The 27,223-nt window shown below is 39.4% G+C and overlaps 1 protein-coding gene across 1 annotated transcript in view; it reads right to left on the reverse strand.

Moving 5' to 3' along the window:
- Anxa10 (annexin A10) overlaps positions 1 to 27,223 on the reverse strand; it is a 75,355-nt gene that overhangs the window by 11,263 nt on the left and 36,869 nt on the right. The window contains exons 4-6 of the mRNA XM_051169906.1: positions 12,390 to 12,503; positions 10,781 to 10,871; positions 9,006 to 9,085 (exon numbers count right to left, since the gene is read on the reverse strand). Of these exons, the coding sequence (XP_051025863.1) occupies positions 9,006 to 9,085; positions 10,781 to 10,871; positions 12,390 to 12,503 (285 nt within the window). The remainder of the gene's footprint in view (positions 1 to 9,005; positions 9,086 to 10,780; positions 10,872 to 12,389; positions 12,504 to 27,223) is intronic.

Consider the following 27,223-nt stretch of genomic DNA (forward strand, 5'->3'; position numbering starts at 1 on the left):
GCTCCTATGTTCTAATTACCCTGTCTTCACTGAAATGCCAGCAGGCTGTGCCTGAATTTTAATGGTGTTCAAGGATTGGAATCTATGAGTTTTCATTCTTTTGATTCTGAAAGTGAGAGAGCACACAGGGTCAGATGGCATGATTGCTACAAGTGAGGAGCAATTGAATATTTGTGTCATGGAAGATCCACGAGAATTAGCTCATATTCATTAATTCAGTGAGCAGCAGTCTGACTCTCAAAAAGATCAAGTGAGAAATCCAAAGATACACAACTGAACTATAATAGAGGAAGAAGAAATGACAAATTGTCTGTTCATGTATGTATGCATGTATCCTTTACTATCTATCTATCTATCTATCTATCTATCTATCTATCTATCATCTATCCATCTCCTTTAGTGTAAGAGTGTGTATGTGTGTGTGTGCAAGTGTGCATGTAGCACATGTGTAAGAGGGAAAAAGAAAGACGCAGAGACAGGGAGAGCATAGATAACTACCTGGGTATGGTAGAGAAAAGGACAGATGAGATCAATCTAAATTGTAATATTTCACAGCTGTCTCGATAGAGGCTATCAACTTACAGTGATCCAGAGACCCAATCAACTCTCAAATTCCCAAATCAATGGAAATCATAAATTCCAAATCAGTGACCACAAGAAATGAAATCAAGAAATGAAATTAAATAAAATAATTAAATATAGAAATCAAAATTTAACAACTTTTTCTTAAAGTATTTAAAAGTCTATAGTTCAGTAAAAACTGAATCATCATAGAACTTCCACACTTCAACATAAATAAATAAATAAATAAATGAGACCATGTTAAATTTGTATTAGTGAGATTTGTTATCTTAATTTTCTATTATGAGTTCACTAGTCCCCATGAAATATGCATTATTTTCTTGTTTTGTGTTTAGCATTTTGATGATAATGTACCCTGAAACTATGTAAGCATATAGTATTAAATAAACATTATTTGTATGTACAAAATGTTAAGGAAAAGGAACAAGTAAAGTGAAAAATAATAGGAAGCAAGTAAATTTTAATAAAGTGGTAAATTAGCTAAATTTTTCTTGCTGCCTGCAAAATCTGTTTCAATTCACACTCATTTTATTATGTTGAAAGTTTTACTATACCTCATGCTGCTTCAAGATTTTATACACACACACACACACACACACACACACACACACACACACATACACAGAGACAGACAGAGACAGAGACAGAGACACACAGAGAGAGACAGAGAGACAGAGAGAGACAGATAGAGAAGGAGAGTGTTTAGATTTCAAGTATCAAATTTAAGAATTAATACTTTATATTGTCAATTTATTTTTTACCTTAAATACACAAAAAATTAGTTGATAGACAGACAGACAATAAATAGATAAAAGAGATAGATGCTAGAAAGATCACACACATACACACACACACACACACACACACACACACACAAAGAGACTGAGACTGAGACAGAGACAGAGAGACAGAGAGACAGAAACACACGTGCACGTGTATGATAGACAGACAGACTCAAGGGCAGGCATGACAGGTGGACAGATAGATTTTTCTTCTTGCTCAACTATAATATAATTGTATTAGAATAATCTCTGGATGGAAACTGTTGTTTCAATTTACATTATATAACATCATTAATCTAAGTAAAATTACCCTTCCTCTAAATTTATAGAATGTTTTAACTAAGACTAAGCTCATGAGGGCCAGCAAGATGGTTCAAGGGCTAAAGGCGCTTGTCCACAAACCTGATGACCTGAGTTTGATCCCTAGAACCTCCATGTTCTAGGAGAAAACTAACTTCTACAAGTAGCTCTTCCAGTTCTTACAAGTGTGTTGTGGCATGCATAAATGAAATAAAAATAAAAAATAGAATAAATATTTACCTCATGAAATTTAAAATTTGGAAATGAGCTATTGACATGGAAATGAGTATATATTAAAACATTATATAGTTATTTTCTCATAAAAGACATATCTCCATTTCAAATCAAAGTAATATTGGTTTGCCACTTTAATCAAATATCTTCATTTAGGTGATGATAAACTGAGGTCTATTATTTACTTTATATGTTACTAGAATTTAAAATTCTCACTCCAGGTCTTGATTAGTTAAGGCTGCTAATAGGGGCAGCTTTATAAACTAGGTACTCACCATGAGTACTCCAAAACAAACCCAGAGACACCAACACCAAGTACAATACTCAAACTATGGCACCAACCAAGGACAATATGCCCAGTAAACTTCGAACCCCTATCCAGATCTAGTCAACGGACAGGACATTCTCCACAATTGAGTGGAGAGTGGGGTCTGACTTGCACATGAACTCTGGTGCCCCATATTTGACCACGTCCCCTGGATGGGGAGGCCTGATGGCACTCAGAGGAAGGATAACAAGCTACCAAGAAGAGACTTGATACCCTATGAGCATATCCAGGGGGAGGAAGTCCCCCTCAGTCACAGACATAGGGGAGGGGAGTAAGGGGAAAATGAGAGGGAGGGAGGAATGGGAGGATACAAGGGATGGGAAAACAATTGAGATGTAATATGAATAAATTAATAAAATATATTAAAATTTTTCTTGATTTTGGTAACAATGACTTTATGTAAAATGAAAATTTTAGTGCAAATCATGGGTCAATAGGTTGACTTGTTAATATATCTCATTTTCAAATAAAAATTTCTTATTGATTTACTCTTCAGAAAAGAGAAGGCCTCCAAGAGAGCCAAACACGATAAAACAAGATACACTAAGACAAAAGAAAAGCCTTCATATCAAGGCTGGACAATGTCCCTGATTTTTTTTAATTGAGAAATTTGGAAGAATCTAACTGATCACTAACAGTTTTCCCCCATGAGAAATCACTAATATTTGCCTTTGTTAGCAGTTTCTGAAAAGTGTTCTCCATTTTTATGCTTATGTAAATAAAATTTCCTGGGTTAGTATATGACATAATGTTATCACCATTGCATATTCACCCATATACATCATTATGTTCTGTGCTGTATTTGAATATACACCTACATGCCAGAAGAGGGCATCAGATCACATTCTGATCCTGCATGTATTTGTAGGGAATTAAACTCAGGACTCCTGGAAGTGCAGACAGTGCTCTTAACCGCTGTGCTATCTCTCCAGCCCCTATTGGTTTGTTCTCATGTGTGTATTCTATATTTTTCATCCTTTAGTTGAATGATATAAAATTTGTAAGAATTACAGCATGAAGTGCTACGTACAATAAACACTCACTGAAGGGGACCATATTTCCTGTCTTTGGGCATGTTAGTACACCCCAAAAGAGATGCAAAGTTGTATCAGTAGAAGAAAAGAGGGGAAGATGAAGTTGTGGTTTACAGAAGAGGTTATATTTAGGAAAATATGTGTGTATACATATATATACATATACATACACATGTACGTACGCATACATACACACATACATGCACATAGACATATACATGTAACAATAACTAATGTAAAAAGAGGTCATGAATTTGAAAGAGAGCTACGAGGAGATATGGGAAGATTTAGAAGGAGGAAATGCAGAAAGGAAATGATATAGCTATAATCTCAAAAGTAAAAGAAATAATTAAAACTACCTAAAAATATAATGAATAAAACCTCACACATTGTCATTGTTTCAAAGGAACAATTAATTTTTTCACTTTGGCTATTTCTTAGGCATACCCATCATTCTTAGACAAAGCAGAAATAATTCATAATGTTAAATTCTTTGCTTACGAAACCAAAATGAATAACGAACCAAGTTAACTCTGTGTGTATGTGCCTATGTGTCTGTGTGTGTGCATGTGTGCATGAGAGACAGAGGAAGCTAGAAAGGGGAAACACGAGGTAGAGAAAAACGATCCTCAGGAAGAGGAGGTGTGAAATGGTGTGATAGAATACATTTGACGTGAAAGAGGACAAGAGGGCTCTCAGGATGGTTGTGAGGGTAAAAGCACATGCTGTGTATGCTTGGCTCCCTGATTTAATCCTGGAGCCCAAGTAAAGATGGAAGGAGAAAAATAACTGCTTTGACTTCCATACATGTGCCCTGGTGCATTTGCCAAACACACACACACACACACACACACACACACACACACACACACACACCAGCAGTAGCAGCAGCAGAAATAATAGTAGTGGTGATAGTAGTAGAAGTGATTAAAGAAAATTATATTTTGTTTCAACTCTGACGCTCAATGTGGATGATCACCAAGCTCTTTGAAGACAAAGCCACTGGGAATAAGATATGCAGCCTGTCCTGGCATTAAATTGTGCAGATTTGATTTAGATTTAGCCAGTGAGAGAAAAAAAATGCACCAATTACAACCCTCCACTGTGTTGTTAAGTCTTGAGGTCGGAGTGACATAGTGAACGTAGAGATAAGAAGAAGAAAGGAGCCTGAGCCCATGGGAGAGACGCTCTGTCCTGGTCTTCATGGGACCTTGAGAAAGGGAACTTGTCCTAGGACTTTATGCACGCATTAGGAGCAGGAGATGAGATCCAGTAAGTAATTAGTTGTTTTGCACACAGATGTTAAAGAGGAGAAAGTTTAGAAATTTGACTCTTTTATCTGTTGGAAAGGGGAAATTTCTTATAGATACCAAACTATGTGATTTGAGAGTTGGAGAGTGTGTGAAAAGAAGAACATTATAATTTGGCCTTGCAGTTAAAATAGGCTCATTTTCTCATCTAAGAGCCTTGCAGCTGGAAATAAAGAGACATAATGGGGATGCAAAGATGCAAAAAATTTGTCCTTAAAGGCATACATCTCAGAAAGAGCCAAGTACGCATACTTGTGCATGAATGGTACTGTGAGTGGGTAGGACTTCATTCTTCCTAGGTTTCAGGATTGTTTATTTTTAAAGACGTCAGAAACCCACGTTCAAAAGAGAGTGGACTTTATCCATTCTTTGGTTGAGGGTCATCTGGTTTTTTTTTTTTTCCAGTTTCTGGCTATTATGAATAAAGTTGCTAAGAACATAGTTGAGCTAATGTCCCTGTATGACGGAGCATCTTTTGGGTTTATGGCCAGCAGTGGTATAGATGGGTATGAGGTAGCACTATTTACAATTTTCTGAGGAAGTGCCAGATTGATTTCCAAAGTGTTTGTACAAATTTGCACTCACACCAGCAATAGAAGAGTGTTTCCTTTTCTCTGCTTCCTTGCCAGCATGTGCTGTCACTTGAATTTTTTTTTTTAATCTTAGCCATTCTGACATATATGAGGTGGATTCTCAGAGTCATTTTGATCTGCATTTCCCTGATAACTAAGGACATTGAGCATTTCTTTAAATGTTTCTCAGCCACTCAATATTCCTCTGTTAAGAATTCTCTGTTTAGCTCTGTACCCCATTATTTAATTGGGTTATTTGGTTTGGTGGTGTTTACATTTGCACAATGGAATCCTATTCAGCTATGAAAAACAAGGAAATCTTGAAATTTGAAGGCAAATGGTTGGAACTAGAAAAGATCATATCCTGCGTAATATAACCCAGACCTAGAAAGATACGCATGGTATATACTCGCTTATATGTGGATATTAGCCCAACATAGAAGTCCTCTGAGAAAAATCTACCCAGCACGGGCTAGGGCCAGATACTGAGACTCACAGCTGAACTCCAGGCAGAGCGCTGAGAGTTGTATGGAAGGTGTGTGTGTGTGTGTGTGTGTGTGTGTGTGTGTGTGTGTAAGGACCCACAGGGGTTAGGAGCTCCACAGGGAGACCATCAAGGCTGGTGGATCTGAACTCGAGGGACCCTGCAAAAACTGATATACCAACCAAGGACAATACTTGCAGTGTACCTAGACCCCTGTTCAGACTTAGCTGATGGACCCCCCTTTCATTCTTTATGTGTGTGGGAAAGGGGGAGAGGCGAGAACTAACTCTGACACGAACTCTGGTGCCTGAGATTTGATCACTGCCCCGTGGCAGGGCGGTTTTGAGGGCACACAGAAGGGGATGGAGACTACCCTGATGAGATCTGATAGACTGTGAACAGACTGTGGGGGAGGAGGGCCCTCACCCCGTTAGAAGTCTAGGGAACAGGTCAGAAGAGGGAGAGAGGGTGGGAACGGGAAGATACAGAGAGAGGGAGTGACAATCAGAATGCAATGTGAATACCTTTGACTAACAGTAAAAAAGAGTGGACTCTTCAGTTTTTGATTAAACTATTGGTCCTTGTAAGTTTGTCCAAATTCAGCTCTCAAGGATGTTAGACTCCATGGCACCTCTTCACAGGAAGACGAGAGTAATAAAGGACACCAGCAATGTGCTGGTTACATCAGTTAGTTTACAAGACAGCCACAGAAACGTGTTGTGCCGGTTAAAAACAAGCCAGGGAACTGGAGAACTGGGTCCATCGCTACTTGTTGCTAACCTGCTGACGTGATTTTGATCCCGAGGACCCACATGGTGGAAGGAGAGAACAAACTTCCAGAAGTTCTATCCTGACATTTACTCTGGCATGGTGGTCCGCATGTGTCACCCTCACAAGTACGTATTAATTAAAAAAAACCAGGAAGGTGCAGTCATCGGCAACAGAGAAAAGAAGGAAGGCATGCAGTGTCTTAGCGTCATACTGCGTTTTCATCGGGCCATTCAACAGAGAATGTGGGTAGGGATATCCTTGGCGTGCTCCTTTCTTTTTCTTTAGGTCTCAGAAAAGACACACACAAGCATTACACAGTCTGAGCTGGTTGTATATTTAGGAACACACATACATGCACACACATATGTAAAAATAATTAATGAAAATGTGTCCCTGAACCTACAAGTAGAACAATATGATAGGCAGATTTGGGCCCAGGGGTCCCGCTCAAACTAAGGCACCAGCCAAGGACAATACAGGCGGTAAACTTTAAACCCCTACCCAGATCTAGCCAATGGTCAGAATATTCTCCACAGTTGAGTGGAGAGTGTGATATGACTTTCTCACATACTCTGGTGCCTCACATTTAACCATGTCCCCTGGAGGGGGAGACCTGGTGGCACTCAGAGGAAGGACAGCAGGTAGCCAAGAAGAGACTTAATACCCTATGAGCATATACAGGGGGAGGTAATCCCCCTCAGGAACAGTCATAGGGGAGGGGAATAATGGGAAAATGGGCGGGGAGGGAGGAATGGGAGGATACAAGGGATGGGATAAACATTGAGATGTAACAAGAATAAATTAATAAAAAAAAAAAAGAAAGAAAGAAAATGTGTCCCTGAATTTAAAAAATGAACAAGGAGGGTATATTGGAGGGTTTGGAAGGAAGAAGGAAAAAGTAGAAGCAATGTAATTATATTAATCTTGAAATATATGAAAATAGTGAAACAAATAGAGTGTGCGTCCCTGGCCCTCCTCTCCTTACTTTACTGTAAAGGACACTTCTTTTGCTTCCTTCTTCAAAGGCAGCGATTCTTTTCTTCACTGCACATGTATGAAATTAAATAACTTTTAGTGCATTATTATTATTATTATTATTATTATTATTATTATTATTATTATTATTATTTGTTTCTATGACTTTAAGAAATTGGTTTTTTTTAAATTGTGGGGCTATGGTTTTGATGTGTAAAGGTTTGTAGATTTAGAAATGATTTTAGACACATGCCATGAAACACACACACACACACACACACACACACACACACAGACACACCACAAATATCAAACCATACACACCATAATATACACTTCATAAAATGAAAGAAAAGCCCACGGCCTTTAAGTTGTCTTCTGAAACTGCGAGGTTTTGCATTTTTACTATTTAATGCAGAACACGGACTCTACTTGAATTCCTGAATGTCTTTCTTCAAAAGGATGACAGGCACATTCAAAAGCAGACATAAACTAAAAGATAACTATACTTTAAAATATTACTATTATTACGGTGCAAACGCGGGGAATGTTTTTGAGAAATGCTAATTGGATAGAAATAAATACATACCATTTAGTCATTAGAGAAAAAGAAGGTAAATGACAAAATATAATTTTTATTAGAAGTAAGGTTGTTTTTAAATAATGTATAGTATAGTGGAATTTGTATAGGCAGCACTGAGATCTTTTGTTGTCAGTAAAATACAATAGGAGCTAATTCAATTCTGCATCTCAATGTTCTGGCTTCTTGGACAATCACTGCACACACTGCACACACACACACACACACACACACACACACACACACACACACACACTTTTTTGTGCTGCTAGACATGGAAGAACTTGCCCCAGTTATGAAATAATTTTATTGCTAAGCTATAAATATCTTAACCCCATACTCTTTACTTTTTTATCTGTTAGCCACTTATAAGAATATTTGTATCATACGAAATGATTTTGTTGCACTATATGAAAAATTAAACTCACTTACTACATAACAATAAGTACAGAGTAGCAGCCTAGGAAATGTCATATGCTCCAACCCATGTAGAAGTTTAAAAAATAGAACACAGGGTTAGAGAGACAACTCGGTGATTAAGAACACTAGCTTTTCTTCCTAAAGACCTCGGTTCAATTTCTAGCATCCATGTGGTGGGTCACAACCATCTGTAACCTCAGTTTCATGGAATGTTATTTCTTTGTCTGGCATCTGTTGGCACCAAGAATACATGTGGTGCACAGATATACATTAAGACAAAATGCCCGTACACATAAAAATAAAATATTTTAATTAAAAAAATCTGGAGCTTTAGATAAAAAATAAAAATTTAAGTTTTCTAAATAATCACTTATACACATATATGTATTTGTAATAATTTGAAATATAGCAGATTTAGAATATTTTAGTACAGAGTTGGTACACAATCGTACTTACAACATGTGTAAGTCAAGTTTTAAGTTAAGTCACTCAGACTTGGCTGATAGTAATTGTTATTACATAGAGTGTATGCGTGAATTACAATATACTGGGCTTTCTCTTCAATTTAGTAAGAGTGAAATGCGTCTCTTTTTTAAAAAGAGTGTAAAATGGTAAGATTTTGCAAAACCATACCTGCACCAAGTTCATGAGCGTATCTCTGAAGTGTCCCGAGGTCTCTGAATAAATGTCCTCTTGAAGGTTGTTGCTGTATTCTGGGCAGTAAAACATTCGTGTTAAAAGCATGACTCCTTACAGAACCTCGTGTCAATGGGATGTACATAGATAAAGCTCCTGAGTGTTAAGCATGAGGAAGCCATCAACCAGTTGGCCGATTTTTGTACCAGAACTATGATAAAGACACCTGCATATTAACTATAGTCATATCAAACTAGTACTGGATTACTAAACAAGTCATTCTGAGCCAACATTGAAAGACAACTTTGGAGGTCACAACAGCTCCTTCTGAAAAGCCAGATTCCTTTGTTCCATGCTGTATGCTGTTGGCTAGGCTAACCATTTTCCCAGGTGCTCCAAATCATTTTAGTTCTCAAGTGAAAATTCTCACTTCATTCCACTTGGGAAAATTTTGATTTTGCGCAGAAGTGTAAAAAAAAAAGTAGCCATGAAGACGGCTCAATGTTCACAATACACAACAGGATGGAAATTAAGGCATTGCAACATCTTGACAATGAAAATAATATTTTTATTTTAAAATGTGAAAATGTTTGATTTTGAGGTAACTTGTTGGGATGGTGCCATTTCTTTTTAGGGGGGAGGTGACATTTATGTAAAGTAAAAAGATGTATTTCATGAGCAATGGTCACTGTTTGCTGTATTTTGTTCATATTGAAGGTGCCTCTTGGGTAAAGAGCAGCAAGTCCCTGAATTGACCTGCTGGGTACTTCCTGTCACACTAAAGCACGTGCTTTATAGATATCTGTAATCACACTTGAGCAAAATTTGCTTGAATTTCTTGGTAATTATTTTATTTTCAGTGTGATAATGATCAGTTTTATTTAATGAAGACATCGATTTTGAGTGAGTCATATTACTTCATTATATTTGTTGTCTCCTGTATTTTAGCTTTCTGGTCAATATATAATTGTATATATATATGGTACATTATAATGTTTCAACTCTTGAATACCTTGTGTAGTGCTTGCTATTCACTACTTATCATTACTATTTGATACAGCCACTTCTCTCTGCCGGCTACATTGAGGCATAAAGTAAGTTATTATTATTTCTCTTCCTTGTACTGTGCAGCAGAATATCAGAACTTATTCTTCCAATATAACTGTCACAGTGTACCAGCTGATCAAAATCTTCTTCCTTTTCACCTACTCCAGGGTGCCAAAAACCTCTGTTCTACTCCAGTGAGTTATATTTTAATCGTAGGAGGTGCCTGTCACGTCTAATCTTGTTGCCATCCTGACAGCTATGGGACGAGCAAACATCATATAAAGAATTTATTCCTTCATCTTGGCGTGTGGGCACATCTGTAGAGGAATTTTCTTGTTTGCTAATTGAGGTAGGAGGATGCAGCCTATTGTGGGCGATGCCATCTCTGAGCAGGTGGGTCTCAGCTGGACAACAAACAAGCAAACAAATAAATAACTGAGCAAGCTAGTAGGCAGTGTTTCTCCGTAATGTCTGCATCAGCTCCTGCCTCAGGTTTCCATATGAGTTTCTCACTAACTCCCATCAGTTATGACCTTAACCTGTAAGTCAAGTCAACCGCCTCTTTCCACTTGCTTTTGGTCAAATTTTACCACAGCAACAGAGAATTAAAGCAGAGCAGTACCCTAAAAGCATTTAAAATACATGACATGGAATACTTTTGGGTGATATTTGAAAGCATGGTTGTACACGTGCATAATATATACATATTTATATTTTTTTCTTACGCATACAGTAGGCTTCTCGCAATTGGAAAATCTCCCCATTTGTTCTTGAAGCTAATATTTCAATGAGGCAATTCTCATCAGTGCCTGCTCCCTAAAAGTCAGAGAGAAATATGAAGATGCTTTTATTTGGAAGAATGGTTTACTTTATTTACGATAAAAGAACAAAGCATTCATGGTGTTCTTAGAGGTAGTAGAGGGGAAAGAGAGTGCATTCAGGACAAAAGTCAGTGCAGTCTCAGGTCTGTGTCAGCTGTTCACTGTTTGATGACCCCCGAGGGATGATGTTATCTGCAGGAATGTGGTCCATTTAATTACAACAACTATGGGCATTGCTAATCAACATGGGAAGACACACTGAGTTCTTCCACTTTCCTCTGGAGTGGAATTGTAACTCCATGTGTTACTGGAATATCAATCCTTCAGCAGTTTGAAATTAGAACATAGGTCTCATAATTTATCAAGTATGGGTTCGTGACCCGTGCTTCTCTCTCCCCGGCTGTGGACCTGTGTTTAGACTGCTCAGCCTTTGAACAGGCTGTGTTTTGCTGTATCTTTTAGCATACAGTGTACTAATCTACAATCATGGTCTTAAAGGCAGCACATCCCGTCCAGGGGTTCTTCAGGACACACCTTGCCGTTCTCTGACTTGCTGAGACAGCTTGCTGTTCTCTCAGCCGTAACAGAAGATGTCATTCTTACAGTTTTCTTCCACATAGTTTTACAAGAAATGGGAATTGGCTTGTAAATTTTGAAAAACATATGATTGGAAGGAATTCCTCCAAATTTTATAAAAATCACTATTCTGATCAATATATTATGGCTAAAATCCACGTATCTTTAATTTTTTTTTGTCTCTTGCCTCATTTCCGTCACACATTGGGATGATCTGGTCTTTGACAAGCACTTTATAGAAGGATTTAAACAGTCTTACAGATATTTACCGTCAACATTTGAAAGAAGCCAAAGGCTCCCTACCCCCCCCCCCCCCCCCATCCCCATACAACAGAACCTGAAGTTTATTTCACAAATGTGACTTCTCTGTAAGATCTTAGTTCTTCGGAAGTATAATTTTGATGCACCTGAGAAATATTTTCCATATGTATGCATTTACTTTAAGTTCATACAGAATAACAATGCCATTGATATTTCGACCCCAATTCAGCATTTTGTTTTGATTCCGAGCCAAATGTTTACAAGTACATTTGCTAGATTCTCATAACTTTAAACCCAACTTCCTCAGCATGAGAACACATATGAAAGAGAGACAAGTCTGAACAGCACCAGCAGCTAACCCACTCATTCCTGTTGGAGCTGAGCTTGAAGGTGACCGAATTTGTCAGTTTCTACAACCAAATAATAAGCCGGGACCCAGTCACTTGACTCAGAGACTCCCTTTTCCCAGATAGTCTCTTTTTGATACCGTATTTCCATAGTTACATGGTAGGCTAGCTATTTTCTTTTGTCTGCAATCATTTAAACTGCAGGAGCGTCTCACCATTGTTGGAGAGGAAGGTCTATCCTTTGTTGACGTCTGAGCCTGTCCCTGTCCTAGGTGTACTATTAGATAAGCCTGTATGTGATGCAGGTGCATTATTGTGTCATCCACTACCTTCATGGCATGCCAGAGTTCATGAGCATCGTAAGATGGTGGAGGGTACATCAGGCCCACCATCACTTCTTTGAAGTGAGAGGAAAGCTGCTCCTTCAGATCTGCAATCAGGTCCTAGGGAGGAAGAAGTAAACGTAAAAAGTAAAACACTTTCAAATTTACAAGGGAAATACCACTGTGAGGCATCTTTTATGAAAATGTCCTTTTTATATCATCAGACAGTATGTCTGGTTTTGATGCATACACATATTTTTGGGTTACACTAGAGAATGGATTTGAAGGTTTTAAATGACTGATGTAATCGCATCTGTGAAGGACAGGGCATATGGTAGTTTTAGTGACATCAGCACAGGGACTATTTCTTTCTATAATATTCAACCTGAAAGTTCTTTTGGTTTCCTTATGAAAAGAAACATTGAGGAGCTGGAGAGATGGCTCAGAGATTAAGAGCACTGTCTGTTCTTCCAAAGGTCTTGAGTTCAATCCCCAGGAACCACATGGTGGCTCACAACCATTTATAATGAGATCTCATTCCCTCTTCTGGCTGACAGGTGGACACGCAGGCAGAATACTGTATAAATAATGAAAGACAGACAGAAAGAAAGAAAGAAAGAAAGAAAGAAAGAAAGAAAGAAAATTAAGACTGAGCCTGAAAACATTTGAGCATGGAGTCTTTGATTTTCCTGGATAGAAATAACAAACCATCAACCATTAAATAAAATATTTTACTTTATTTCCTCACTATAGATGTTTCTTGGTTACTCTATGGATTAAAAGCTCATGTAAGTTGATAAATCTTATACATTTCTCAAACAACAGATACAGTACTTAAAATATTGAATGTAACTTAAAGAGAAAAACATATGTGCTAGATTATAGCTTTTAGAATACAGGTATAAAATATTAAACTAGGGGATCCAAGATGGCGGCGAGCAGTGTGGACCGCGTTTGGAGGCTCCAGTGAACAATTCAGGAAATTGCACAGATTTCTGAGCCAGGAACACCGAGGTCCGAACATCACGGCAGCGGGAGTGCTCCACGGTTCGGAGGGACCAGGGTGCGGAGGACCTGCGTGCCCCTGCACACGGGAGGAGCGTGGTTTTTCTCTGATCGGAGCGGCAGCGGTAGAGGCGGCAGCACCAGCGGCACCAGCAGCGGCGGCTGAGGTTTGCAGCTCATAGCCTTCCGGTGGAGGCGATTGGTGTGGTGGCTGGTGGGAATTGCTGCGGGAGAGGGGACTCGGGGCAGGATTTGGGTCGCGTGGAGCCTTTGGACCCAGATTGGACTCGGCGGACAGTTCGGCCCCAGAGTCCTGGGTATTGGCCCGGCCCAGCAAACAATTCTGCCTGAGGCACTAACTCAGCGTGGCCATAGCTCCCCTGCTGTGGCGCAGGCTTAGTTGAGCACGCTGCTCCACACTAGGCACCACCTCAGCTCAGCGGCAGCTCCCCTGCGGTGACACAGTCTGGGCGGAGCACTTGGTTTCACCACAGGCGCTAACTCAGAGCAGCCGCAGTTCTCCTGCTGTGGCGCAGGCTCGGTGACGTGCTCGGTTCCATCCTAGGCACCACCTCAGCTCAGCGGCAGCTCCCCTGCGGGGACATAGTCCGGGCGGAGCACTTGTTCCACCACTGGCGCTAACTCAGAGCAGCCACAGTTCTCCTGCTGTGGCGCAGGCTTGGTGACGTGCTCGGTTCCATCCTAGGCACCACCTCAGCTCAGCGGCAGCTCCCCTGCGGGGACACAGTCCGGGCGGAGCACTTGTCCCACCACTGGCGCTAACTCAGAGCAGCCGCAGTTCTCCTGCTGTGGCGCAGGCTTGGTGACGTGCTCGGTTCCATCCTAGGCACCACCTCAGCTCAGCGGCAGCTCCCCTGCAGGGACACAGTCCGGGCGGAGCACTTGTCCCACCACTGGCGCTAACTCAGAGCAGCCGCAGTTCTCCTGCTGTGGCACAGGCTGGACAGAGCTCTCGGTTCCACCAGCTCTAAGACTCTGGTTGGACACAGTGTACAGTTTGAATCCAGAATTCCTGGCTGAGATTGGTGGTCAGTTCGGGCCCTGAGTCAATAACTGACCACAGCACGCACTTTGGGCCAAAAGGCCCTAGTGGAGCTTGGTGCGTAGTCCCAGCCCAAAAATTCTGGCTGGGCCCTGTGTGCATTTTGGGCCCAAAATCCCTAGCTGAGCTTGGCAGACGGTTCTGGCCCTGAGAATCTAGCTGAGTTCTGCCCGTGGTTCGGTCCCAGTGCTCCTGGCTGGACTTGGCAGGGAACACAGAAGGCTGTGGATACCTTGGCCTGACCCAACGCTCATTCAGAGACCCAGAACAATTGCAGGATCCACAGCAGAGAGGGACTGAGGATCGCTGGCTGTGAGAGACCAGAACAACAGGGCTAACCTCCTAACATCCACACCAGTGAAGCTTTGAGCTCGCAGCCTAGGGAAATCGTAAGAAAACAAGTGAATCTATCATCAGACACCCTCCATTCAACTCTGGAAGCTACCCAACAAAAACAAAGACGGCAAGATGTCTAAAGGACAACGAAAAAGCATACGCAAAAAACCCCAAAACAACATGGCGTCTCCAGTTTTCCAGCTATCCCAAAGAAAACCACCAGGAAACTCAAATACAACGGAAATACAAGAAAATGACCGCAAGTCCTTAGAATGAGGATATAATGGAGGAAACAAATAAATTCCGTAATCAAATGCAGGAAGACGCGACAACAGGTGGAGACATAAAAAAGCACAATAGAGTGGAACTGGAAATTGCAGGAAAATGTAAACACCAGATGAAAGAAATAACTAAAACGGTTCAGCTCTGAAGACCTATAAGAGGAATGGAAGAAACTCAGGAATATACAAAAATCAGATGAAAGAAATCAAAAAATCAGTTCAAGATCTGAAAATGAAAATGGATCAATGATAACACACAGACAGAAGAAAAAACGAGAACGTGGAGACCTCAGAGAAGAAGGCGAGCACACAGAGGTGAGCTTTTCTAACAGAATCCAAGAGATGGAAGAACGAATCTCAGGGCTAGAAGATACAATCACAGATATTGAATAACCATTAAGAAAATGCCAAATCTGGAAAACTCCTGACACAAAACATCCAAGAAATTAAGGACAACCATGAAAAAGAAGAATTTGCGGATAATAGGCATTGAAGAAAGAGAAGACATCAGACTCCAGGGCCCAGAAACTATTCTCAACAAAACCATAGAAGAAAATTTCCCCAATCTAAAGAAAGAGATGCCTATAAACAGACAAGAGCCTACAGACACCAAATAGAATTGGACCAGAAAAGAAAAACTGCTCGCCACATAATAATCAAAACACAAAACATGCAGACAAAGAAAAATATTAAAAGCTGCAAGGGAAAAGGGCCAAATAACATTTAATGGTAAACCTATCAGAATTACACCTGACTTCTCAGCAGAGACCATAAAAGCCAGAAAGGGCCTGGACAGAGATCCTGCAAACCCTAAGAGAACACAGATGCCAGGCCAGACTACTTACCCAGCAAAATTATCAATAACCATTGATGGAGAAAACAAAATATTCCATGACAAAAACAAATTCAAACAGTACCTATCCACAAACCCAGCTTTACAGAAGGTGCTAGAAGGAAAACTTCATCCCAAAGGTCAAGCTACAACCAAAACTACCCAGGAATAGATAACTATTCCATGGCAAAAACACAACTACACAAACGCTCGACTGGAAACAACATCAAAATTAAGACTCTTAACAGTCACTGGTCATTAATATCTCTCAACATCAATGGCCTCAATTCTCCAATAAAAAGACACAGAACTAACCGAATGGGTTACATAAACAAGACCCAACAGTCTTCTGCATCCAAGAAACACATCTCACCCATAATGAAAGGCATTACCTCAGGGTAAAAGGTTGGAAAAAAATATTCCAAGCAAATGGTTCACAAGAAGCAAGCAGGGTGTAGCCATTTAGTATCGAACAAAATAGACTTTCAACCAAAATTAATCAAAAGGGATGAGGAAGGACACTTCATACTCATCAAAGGTAAAGTCAACCAAGATGACATCACAATTCTGAACATCTATGCTCCCAATACAAGGGCACCCACATATGTAAAGATCTCCTAAAAAAGCTTAAACCACACATCGATCCCCACACAATAAATAGTGGGAGACTTCACAACCCCACTCTCACTGAAGGATAAGTCATTGAAACAGAAACTAAGCCGAGAAATAACATCATTAACCAATGCCATGGTCAAATGGATCTAACAGATATCTATAGAACCTTTCACCCAAACAGAAAGAATACACCTTCTTCTCTGCACCCCATGGAACCTTCTCCAAAATTGATCACATCGTAGGTCACAAAGCAAGCCTCAACAGATACAAGAGGATTGAAATAATACCTTGTATCCTATCAGATCACCATGCCTTAGGCTGCAATTCAACAACAACAGAAATAACAAAAAGCCTACACGTTTGTGGAAACTAAACAACTCTCTGCTAAATGACACCTGGGTCAGGGAAGAAATAAAGAAAGAAATCAAGGAGTTTCTGAATTCAATGAAAATGAGAAGAAACAACATACCCCAAATTGTGGGATACATTGAAAGCAGTGCTAAGAGGAAAATTCAAGCACTAAGTGCCTTTAAAAGAAATTGGGAAACATCGCACATAACATCTTAACAACACAACTGGAAGCCCTAGAAAAAAAGAAGCAGAAACACCCAAGAGGAGTAGACGCCTGAAAATTATCAAACTCAGGGCTGAAATTAACAAATTAGAAACTAAGAAAACAGTCCAAAGAATCAACAAACCAAAAGCTGGTTCTTTGAGAAAATCAACAAGATAGACAGACCATTAGCCAAACTAACTAAAAGGCAGAGAGACAGTATTGAAATGAACAAAATCAGAATGAAAAGGGAGACATAACAACAGACACTGAAGAAATTCAAAGAATCATAAGATCCTACTTTGAAGGCATATACGCCACAAAATTTGAAAATCTAAGGAAAATGGACGATTTTCTTGATCAAGTTCACTTGCCAAAGTTGAGTGAAGAACAGATAAACAAGTTAAATAGTCCCATTTCCCCTACAGAAATAGAAGGCAATCATCGATGGTCTCCCAACCAAAAAAGCCCAGGGCCAGATGGTTTCAGTGCAGAATTCTACCAGACCTTTAAAGGCGAGCTAATACCGATACTCTTCAAGCTACTCCAAAAATAGAAATGGATGGAAAATTACCAAATTCATTCTATGAGGCCATAGTCTCATTGATACCTAAACCTCACAAAGACTCAACAAAGAAAGAGAATTTCAGACCAATTTCTCTTATGAACATAGATGCAAAAATACTAAATAAAAATACTTGCAAAAACGAATACAGGAGCACATCAAAGATATCATTCATCATGACCAAGTAGGCTTCATACCAGGCATGCAGGGATGGTTTAATATACGGAAATCCATCAATGTAATCCATCATATAAACAAACTGAAATAAAAAACCACATGATTATCTCCTTGGATGCAGAGAAAGCATTTGATAAAATTCAACACCCATTCATGTTTAAAGTTTTAGAGAGATCGGGGATACAAGGCACTTTCCTCAACATAATAAAGGCTATATACAGCAAGCCAATAGCCAAATCAAAGTAAATGGTGAGATACTCAAGGAAATTCCTCTCAAATCGGGAACAAGGCAAGGCTGCCCACTCTCTCCATATCTCTTCAATATAGTACTCGAAGTTCTAGCCAGAGCAATAAGACACAAAAGGAGATCAAGGGTATCCAAATGGGAAAGGAGGAAGTCAAATTATCCCTCTTTGCAGATGATATGATAGTGTACATAAGTGACCCTCAAAACTCCACCAGAGAACTCCTAAAGCTGATAAACACCTTCAGCAAATTGGCTGGATACAAAATTAACTCAAAAAAGTCTGTAGCCTTCCTATACACAAATGACAAGCTTACAGAGGAAGAAATTAGGAAAACCACACCCTTCACATTAGCCACAAGCAATATAAAATATCTAGGAGTTACCCTAACTAAGCAAGTGAAGGACTTGTATGAAAAAAAATTTCAAAACTCTGAAGAAAGAGATTGAAGATGACCTGAGAAGATGGCGTGATCTTCCTTGCTCATGGATCGGGAGAATTAACATAGTAAAAATGGCCATCCTACCAAAAGCAATCTACAGATTCAATGCAATCCCTATCAAAATAACTACACAATTTTTAAAGACATTGAAAGTTCAATTCTGAACTTCATATGGAAAAACAAAAAACCCAGAATAGCTAAAACAATCTTGTACAATAAAAGATGCTCCGGAGGAATCTCCATACCTGATCTCAAACTGTACTATAAGCAATAGTACTTAAAACAGCATGGTACTGGCACAGCAACAGGCTGGTTGATCAGTGGAATCGAATCGAAGACCCAGATATGAATCCACCACATATGGTCACTTGATTTTTGACAAGAAGCCAAATCCATTCAATGGAAAAAGGATAGCCTCTTCAACAAATGGTGCTGGTCTAACTGGAGGTCTATGTGTAAAAAAATGAAACTGGACCCATATTGTCACCTTGCACAAAACTCAAATCCAAGTGGATTAAAGACCTCAACATAAAACCAGAGACACTAACTCACTTAGAAGAAAAAGTGGGAAAGAGCCTGGAACATATTGGCACAGGAGACAACTTCCTGAACAGAACACCAACGGCCCAGGCCTTAATGTCACCATTAATAAATGGGACCTCATGAGGCTGAGAAGCTTCTGTAAGGCAGGAGACACTGTCAAGAGAACAAAGCGACAGCCTACAGACTGGGAAAAAATCTTCACCAACCCTACATCTGACAAAGGTCTAATATCCAAATATATAAAGAACTCAAGAAATTAAACACCACCAAACCGAATAACCCAATTGAGAAATGGGGCTTGGAACTAAACAGAGAATTCTCAACAGAGGAGTATCAAATGGCTGAGAAACACTTAAGAAATGCTCAACCTCCTTAGTCATCAGGAAATGCAAATCAAACAACTCTGAGATTCCATCTTACACCATCAGGAATGGCTAAGATCAAAAATTCAAGCGACACCACATGCTGGCGAGGATGTGGGGAGAGAGGAACACTCCTTCATTGCTGGTGGGAATGCAAACTAGTACAGCCACTTGGAAATCTATCTGGTGCTATCTCAGAAAAATGGGAATAGGGCTTCCTCAAGACCCAGCTATTCCACTCCTTGGAATATACCCAGAAGATGCTCCAGCACACAACAAGAAAATTTGCTCAACCATGTTCATAGCAGCCTTATTCATAATAGCCAGAACATGGAAACAGCCTAAGTGTCCCTCAGTAGAAGAGTGGATAAAGAAACTGTGGTACATATACACTATGGAATACTACTCAGCTATTAAAAACAAGGAATTCCCGAAATTTGTGGATAAATGGATTGAGCTAGAAATGATCATAATGAGTGAGTTAACCCAGAAGCAGAAAGAATCAAATGGTATATACTCACTTATATCTGCATACTAGCCCAAGGGGCATGTCCCACGAAAGCCTTCACTTACCAGGAAACTGGGACAGAGGGGAAGGCATCCTATTGGGACTCTAAATGAGAGACGCATGGGAGAACAGCAAAATAAAAGGATCCAGAGGGTCCTAGAAATCTACACGTAGAACAATATGATAGGCAGATTTGGGCCCAGGGGTCCCGCTCAAACTAAGGCACCAGCCAAGGACAATACAGGAGGTAAACTTTAAACCCCTTCCCAGATCTAGCCAATGGTCAGAATATTCTCCACAGTTGAGTGGAGAGTGTGATACGACTTTCTCACATACTCTGGTGCCTCACATTTGACCATGTCCCCTGGAGGGGGAGACCTGGTGGCACTCAGAGGAAGGACAGCAAGTAGCCAAGAAGAGACTTGATACCCTATGAGAATATATAGGGGGACGTAATCCCCCTCAGGAACAGTCATAGGGGAGGGGAATAATGGGAAAATGGGGGGGGGGGGAGGAATGGGAGGATACAAGGGATGGGATAAACATTGAGATGTAACAAGAATAAATTAATAAAAAAAAAAAAAAGAAAAATGAAAAAAAAAAAAAATATTAAACTAATACTTTAATTTTGTCTTTCTATTTTTCTCATATACTAAGAAAATTTTAAAATATGATAAATTATATTTATGTAGGTTTATCAGGATAATTGAAATATATTTAAAGTTTATTAAAGTTTATTGTGTTTTGCTCAAATGTATCTAGTTTTACTTAAAAGTGTACAATAGTATTTAGTGCTTTGCACTATTACGAAGGCATTATAAACTCTACTTGGATAAATTCAAGTTGGTCACATTTTATTTACAAGGCCAAGATATCAGAACAGATAAACTGGAAGGGCTGGGAAGACACTGGCTGGGGTAAAACATAATGTATATATAAAATGCCCAAATTAACTTTAAGTCATTACCAAGTTGATTTTGAAATCTAAATGGTTATGGAGTCTCAGACCTTATTTATTCCAACCTGTTTTCATGTGCATAGAGGAACAGCACTGTAATTAGCTCTACTAGTGCACTGTATAGGTGCCAAAGAAGAGACAGTACTTGGAGATTATCTCTTTGTAGATTTTAAAGACTGTATTAATTCAATGCCTTGGTTGGCTGTGAATTCACTGTGGTCCTGCCTCTGCCTCCTGAATGCTGTGATTACAGGTATGTACCGCCATGCATAGCCAATCTGTTTTATAATGGTATTTAGGGTTCAGGGAGCCTAAATAGAGAATACAGCATATATTTTGTGAATGAGGACACCTAGACACGGTACAGTGCACTGAAAATGTGAATGCACATAGATGTATTTAATATTCCATTATGATGCCATGACAATGATCAGACAGCTGATGCAAATGTTTAATACTTAAATTGGCCTCTGATTCACCAGCCTTTCCCTAATCCTAAATTGATTACTTATTTGATATCCCAATAATTTTGAACTTACTGTATTATAATTAAATGGTCAAGGCATATGATAAAACCTCATGCTTGTATGTTTTTCCAGTGTCTATCAACACAAATGAGTCGTCTCAAAAATTTCCTGAACTCAGAATTTAGTTATATGTTAGTGTGTGTACATGCATAGAGAACATATGTAGTGCGTAAATGAATCCATGAAATGAACGAATAAACAAATACAGTGTGGAAAGAGTTTTTATTAGGTGCAAAGAATAAGTGTACTGTTTAGTTGAAGATAATTTGAACACTCCAAGTCTTTGATTTAATCTTTAAGCACATTTGTTTGATCACTGTTTTTTTCCATATGTATATAACAGCATTTGAGTTTCTTTACACATTTTACCAATTATAGGCAAATATTGAATATGTATTTCACCAAAAGCTGAAGTTAGCCACTAGATGGCGATATATACATATATGTGTATATATATATATATATATTTATTTTGTATTGTGTCTGCTTGTGTTTGGAGAGAGAGAGAGAGAGAGAGAGAGAGAGAGAGAGAGAGAGAGAGAGAGAGAGAGAGAGAGAGAGAGAGAGAGAGAGAGAGAGAGAGAGAGAGAGAGAGAGAGATTGTTTTTTAAAATTCAGTTAAATAACAGTTTAGGGAAAGAAGACATATTATACACCCTTAAGTGTCACTGATATAGTTTCAAATCTTGTGTAAATTAGTGGTATGAGATTAGAAGAATATTACTACATTACTTTGTGTCTTCTCCATCTCTGAATAAAGGAAAGAACAGCCCTCCTCACAAGATTCATAAACGTTTTACAAGACTTAAGGGAAATTGTTAAAAATACTTTTAATACTTCGAAATATACTCCAAAAATGTCATTCCTTCTAAAAATATTAAACAATGCTTGCAAAGCAGTAGCCTTCAGCTATAAACGGCTGCATTGTGGTATGTATTCAATCTGCCTATCTTCACAGTCTCTGTCTCTTACTACCCAAGCTCAGAGTTTTGTCTGTTATCTTTCATTTCTTCTTTTTACGCCATGTCTATTGTCAGTACTGCCTGCCATCTCTTACATGGAAGCACAGTCATGTATGTTATGTGGGCTGCAAATACAGTCCTGTTCCTAGAACACAAGGGAGATGAGACGTTCCCATTGCTAAGTGACTCTCAGTTTCCTGATTTGAGCAAGTGCAGTCAGCCTGTGGTGCTCACACAGTGAAGTCACCTAATGCCTCGCTCAGGCCCTGTTCGTGGGAGGCAACAAGCGCACGCAATCCTAGAACTGGCCGACTCAATTGGTGTTGCTTCCACTTCCATAAGCCCTGGCCAGGCAATCATCTTCTAGCTTCTACAATAGCAGAGCAGCTGGCTAATGAGCTCTTGTTCTGTACGTATTCCCTTTGTTCTCTTTTTTAAAATCTGGGGGTAATGCCCTGAAAATTTCACAAATCGAAATACTCATGCTTCTGCCTTAAATGTTCCCTCACTCCAAACTGAACATTCTCGTTCTTCTGCATGGTTCATCTCTGAGGAAAGTGGGCATTTGGCATGTTATTTCATGTAAATATAAGCTTAAAATGTTTTACCAGGGATGACGAGGTTCGTGGTACATTCTGATCACTTCTTGGTCCTTACGGCTCATCTCCTTGTCCCTGACTGGTCTACTCTAGCTATAGTGGATTTCTCTCTGCTTCTGGAACAGCAGATTTTCATTTTCCTTTCATGTTCTTCCTTAATGTTTTCTTGCCATTCAGCTTTCTCAGGAAAAAAAAATCCAACCAAAACCAACCACACCCCCCCCCCCAAAACTATATAGCCACTTAGCCATGTAGGCCCCTGGAACTTCCTGCATTTCTTTTCTTTCTTTCTTGCCCAACTTTGTCTCTATTCTGCAGTAACTGTTATCTTCAAACTGACATAATTCACCAATTAGCGCTCCTTCACACCAAGGCAGAATGCAGAGTTTTGACCAGCTTTGCCCATCCTTCTTTCATCAGCCCGTGGAGTTGTGCCTGCTAACTACTGAGTACTTGTACAATAAAAACAAAGTGAGCAAATGAATGGATAGGCCAACATGTAATTCGACAAGTATTTGTTTGTAGTCACTCTTGGGTAGTCAGAAAATAAAGAAGGAAAGCAATTTCTATTTGCAGCAGCTTCTCTTGAGTGGAGGGTGCAGACATCAGGGGAAAATAGTCAAGGTACAATGCACAGCAGGGTGAGGCCTATAGATGTGGGAATAGAATGCCATTAGCAAGGCACCAGGAAGGAGACTGTGCCTTCAGCCAGGAAGATAAATATTGAATTGTATGTTTAAATAAGTATACTTTGAAAGTTCAAAGAGGAACATTCAAGTCGGCTTCCTAATTAGAGCCTCAAATTCTCACTTGGAGTTATATAAATAACCTCTCAGATGCAACCTTTGGAGTGTGACTTTCCCCAGCTCCATTGCCTCTGATTTCCTATTTTCTGAAGCCTTGCCCTGAAGCATGCTCTGCCAGAATCACAGCTTGGCCTTCCATTAGGCTAATGAGTACTTGCTTTTCAAATTGAGCTGTTCTGTGCCACTGCTGAAACCATTCTGACCACTCTGATTAAATTAAAAATAAAGCAATGTTTTCTCATCTGTGATTTCTCTCGTTAACGCTTTCTTATGGATGAAGTAGGGTCAAAAGTGGACATATGATGTTTTCATTGCTTGAATATACTCAGGGGCAACTCTTTCACATACATCTAACTTACATGCCTTTTCCTAATTAATTATAAAAAGAACTTTCATCACTGAAATACTTTAAAGGTAAGAACGTAGAGTGAAAGTTAAAACCTGTCTTAATCCTAGTTGCCATGTGACCCCTGTATAAATGCAAACTTGTGCTTCATGATAAAGACATTTGTGCAGGCTGTGTAACAGAATATTCTTCCAAATAGCTGAACCCCACATACTTTTCTTTAGTGCTTCAGCTTCTAATGGGGACATTATACAGGGTCGTTTGTTGTTGTCTGATGGGAATAATAAAAGTTTGGTCTTCTAGAGAAACTCAGCACACTGAAATTGGTAACGTTTGGATCTTGAATGTTCCTTGGAGGCTCATGTGTTAAATGCTTGGTCCCCACTGTATCTCTATAGGGAGGTGATGGAAGCTTTGATAGATGGGACCTAGTTGGAGTTTCTTAAATCATCAGGGGCATGAGGGTAGTGAGATACCAGCCCCTTTCCTTCTGCCCTTTCCCTTTCCTTCTCCCTTCCTCCCTTCCTCCATCTTTCTTTCCTCATCTCCTGTCTTTCCTCCCAGCTACAAGATGAGATGAGCAGTTCTGCTCTGCCACATTCTCTCATCATGATGATGTGGCAGCTCATCAAAGGTCCAAAACCAACCAAGTCACTTGGATTAGAACTTCCAAAAGGGGCACTGAGAAATGGCTCAGTGGTTAAGAGTATTGCCTGCTCTTTCAGAAGACCCGAGTTCAATTCCCAGCACCCACATGGCAGCTCCCAACTGTCCATAACTCAAGTTCCAGTGGATTGGACTCCCTCACACAGATATTCCTGTAGGCCAAATACCAATTACACAAACATAAATAAATAAATATATATTTAAAATATTTATATTAAAAAAACTTCCAAAAGTGTGAGCCAAGAGAAATATTTCTCTTTATAAGTTTGATTATCTCAAGATACTTTGCTATAATGTCAGAGAAATTAATCCAAAAGGTTCCTCTCTCAATACAAACTTAAACTATAAAAAGCATTCTTTAGAAAGCAATTGCTAGTAATGGAGAGAGGAACAATGGAATTTAAAAAAATAGGGAAAAATGGAAACTAGGAGATAAAGAAATAGGCCAATGTCAAGGTGAACTTGAAGGTGACTGGGGGAAGCAGGAACTAGTCCTGAAAACTATTTGGTTTAGACATTGATGTGAAATTTTTGGTGTATGGGCAGATGGGAAAATACTTATTGGGTCAGTTGACACAGGTAGCTAAGTTATGCAGAACTGGGCCATCATTATATAAGGGCATAACCAAGGCTGTTCACGTAGCTCTGGTGAGAGGATTAGCCCCTTTGATGAATTTATTTCTGTTACTCATGTTTGGGCTATTTGGATGGGTGCTTTGGCTTAATGTTTTAAAAGTATAAATTGCATTTTATTGGGTCTGTAAATGTTGAAAATGTTGTGACTTCTGCTAATGCCTTTGATGCTATTCTTGCATCCTTAGGAAGGTATATTCTATCTGATGAAACCATCTGGAGTCCAGCTAGGAATTTAGACTGTGTTCTCCACTACATCATTGCCTTTGGAGGCTGATAGCCAGCCGGACATCATAAAACACACCTCATCATCAACATGATGTATTGTGATGTCCTTAGTGGTTTGCATGCTAAGGTTGCCAGTGCTTGCCAATCTTGTGACTTCTGTTATGTTTAACCTGATTTTTCTTTCCACAGAAAGGAAGTCGTTTCACAGAGCACTGCCCTGCACTCTTGGCAGACTCGATTCCTTTTTTGGAGTTACCCACAATTGAACATTTCAAGTCACAGTGCTGCTATTTCTGGTCAATCATCTGTTTCAGGCCACACTTTACCTTGGTTCTTAAGACCTTATATTTTTGGCTTTCTGGACTGACCATGGTATGTTTACTGTTTGTATTTTTACAAAAGCATCTCAATTATAGAGTAGAATCCAAGCATCTCATAGACTTACAGAGGGGGAGCAAGGTTAAGTAGACTCATGTCTCATATGTGATTTTCTAACAGTACCATTCCTGAGACTGATGTGCCTTTCCTTCTCCTGGCTGACCTCTGGCCACAATGTTTGGTCTGCGCTCTTACTCTTATTGGGAGCCTAACCAAAAGTGGGCACAGGGATTGTAATGTGATTCTGTTTTACTTGCTTGCACTCTCTCAGAATTCTTGCACTCCTGGACTATATAAGAATAATTAAAAGGAAAATAATTATCCCTCCTCAAGGTGAATATATTGCCTCTTTGAAGGACATATTGGCTTTTGGACTTTTCTGAAAATGACCTTGTCCCTCTTACAGTTAACAATTCCAAGGAATCTTGGTTATATGTTGGAGATAATGTAACAAAAAAGAGCCACTGATATGAAATTCAATAGTTTTCTGCTCCTAGCCTCGCTACCTTGGGTTGTGTTGGATTGCAAAATTAAAGTATCGTGACCTTGGGAAACATTCACATGGCAACAGCTAAGATTATTGCAGATGACAGCGACACTTTAGACTTTTTCCCTATGGCCAAGGTGAAAACAATTTCTTAGCTAACACAACCTACTTAATGATCCAGATTAAAAATTCAAGACAAATTCAGTGTTGAATTTGAAAAGATGGTCATTTGGATTTTTCAGAGTAATCCCTACAATAGAGTAGGATTTGCTAACTCATTGGATTGACGACTAGTGAGCGAACTGTTAGGAATAATATGACAGTTTACTTTTCTGTGTTGTGCAGAGTCCTGTTTGACAAGGAGCTTTAATGAAGACTAAGACAAATTGAAGATCTCTCAGACTTTGTTTTTCAGACCAGTAAGAGTGGATTATATTTGGCACAATCATAAAATGTTCCATTCATTGTCAAAGTTGTGTAGAAATTAGGGTTAATATAGGTAAGTAGCAGTTTTCTCTGGACCTCCTATTTATAAATATTATGCACAGTGAGGCACTAACAGCCTTGCTTTTGATCTGCCTCTCTAAGGATGTTTACATAACTTTGTGAAGAGTGAGATAAGGACTCCTTAAAGAACAAAGGCAGGCTTGCATTCTGCTCACTTAAATAATTTTGTTTTCCAGATCTCATAGTTTCTTGGCTACATTGCAACCCACTCTACGT

This window comes from Acomys russatus, chromosome 27 (genome assembly GCF_903995435.1).
Source record: "Acomys russatus chromosome 27, mAcoRus1.1, whole genome shotgun sequence".
Lineage (NCBI taxonomy): Eukaryota > Metazoa > Chordata > Mammalia > Rodentia > Muridae > Acomys > Acomys russatus.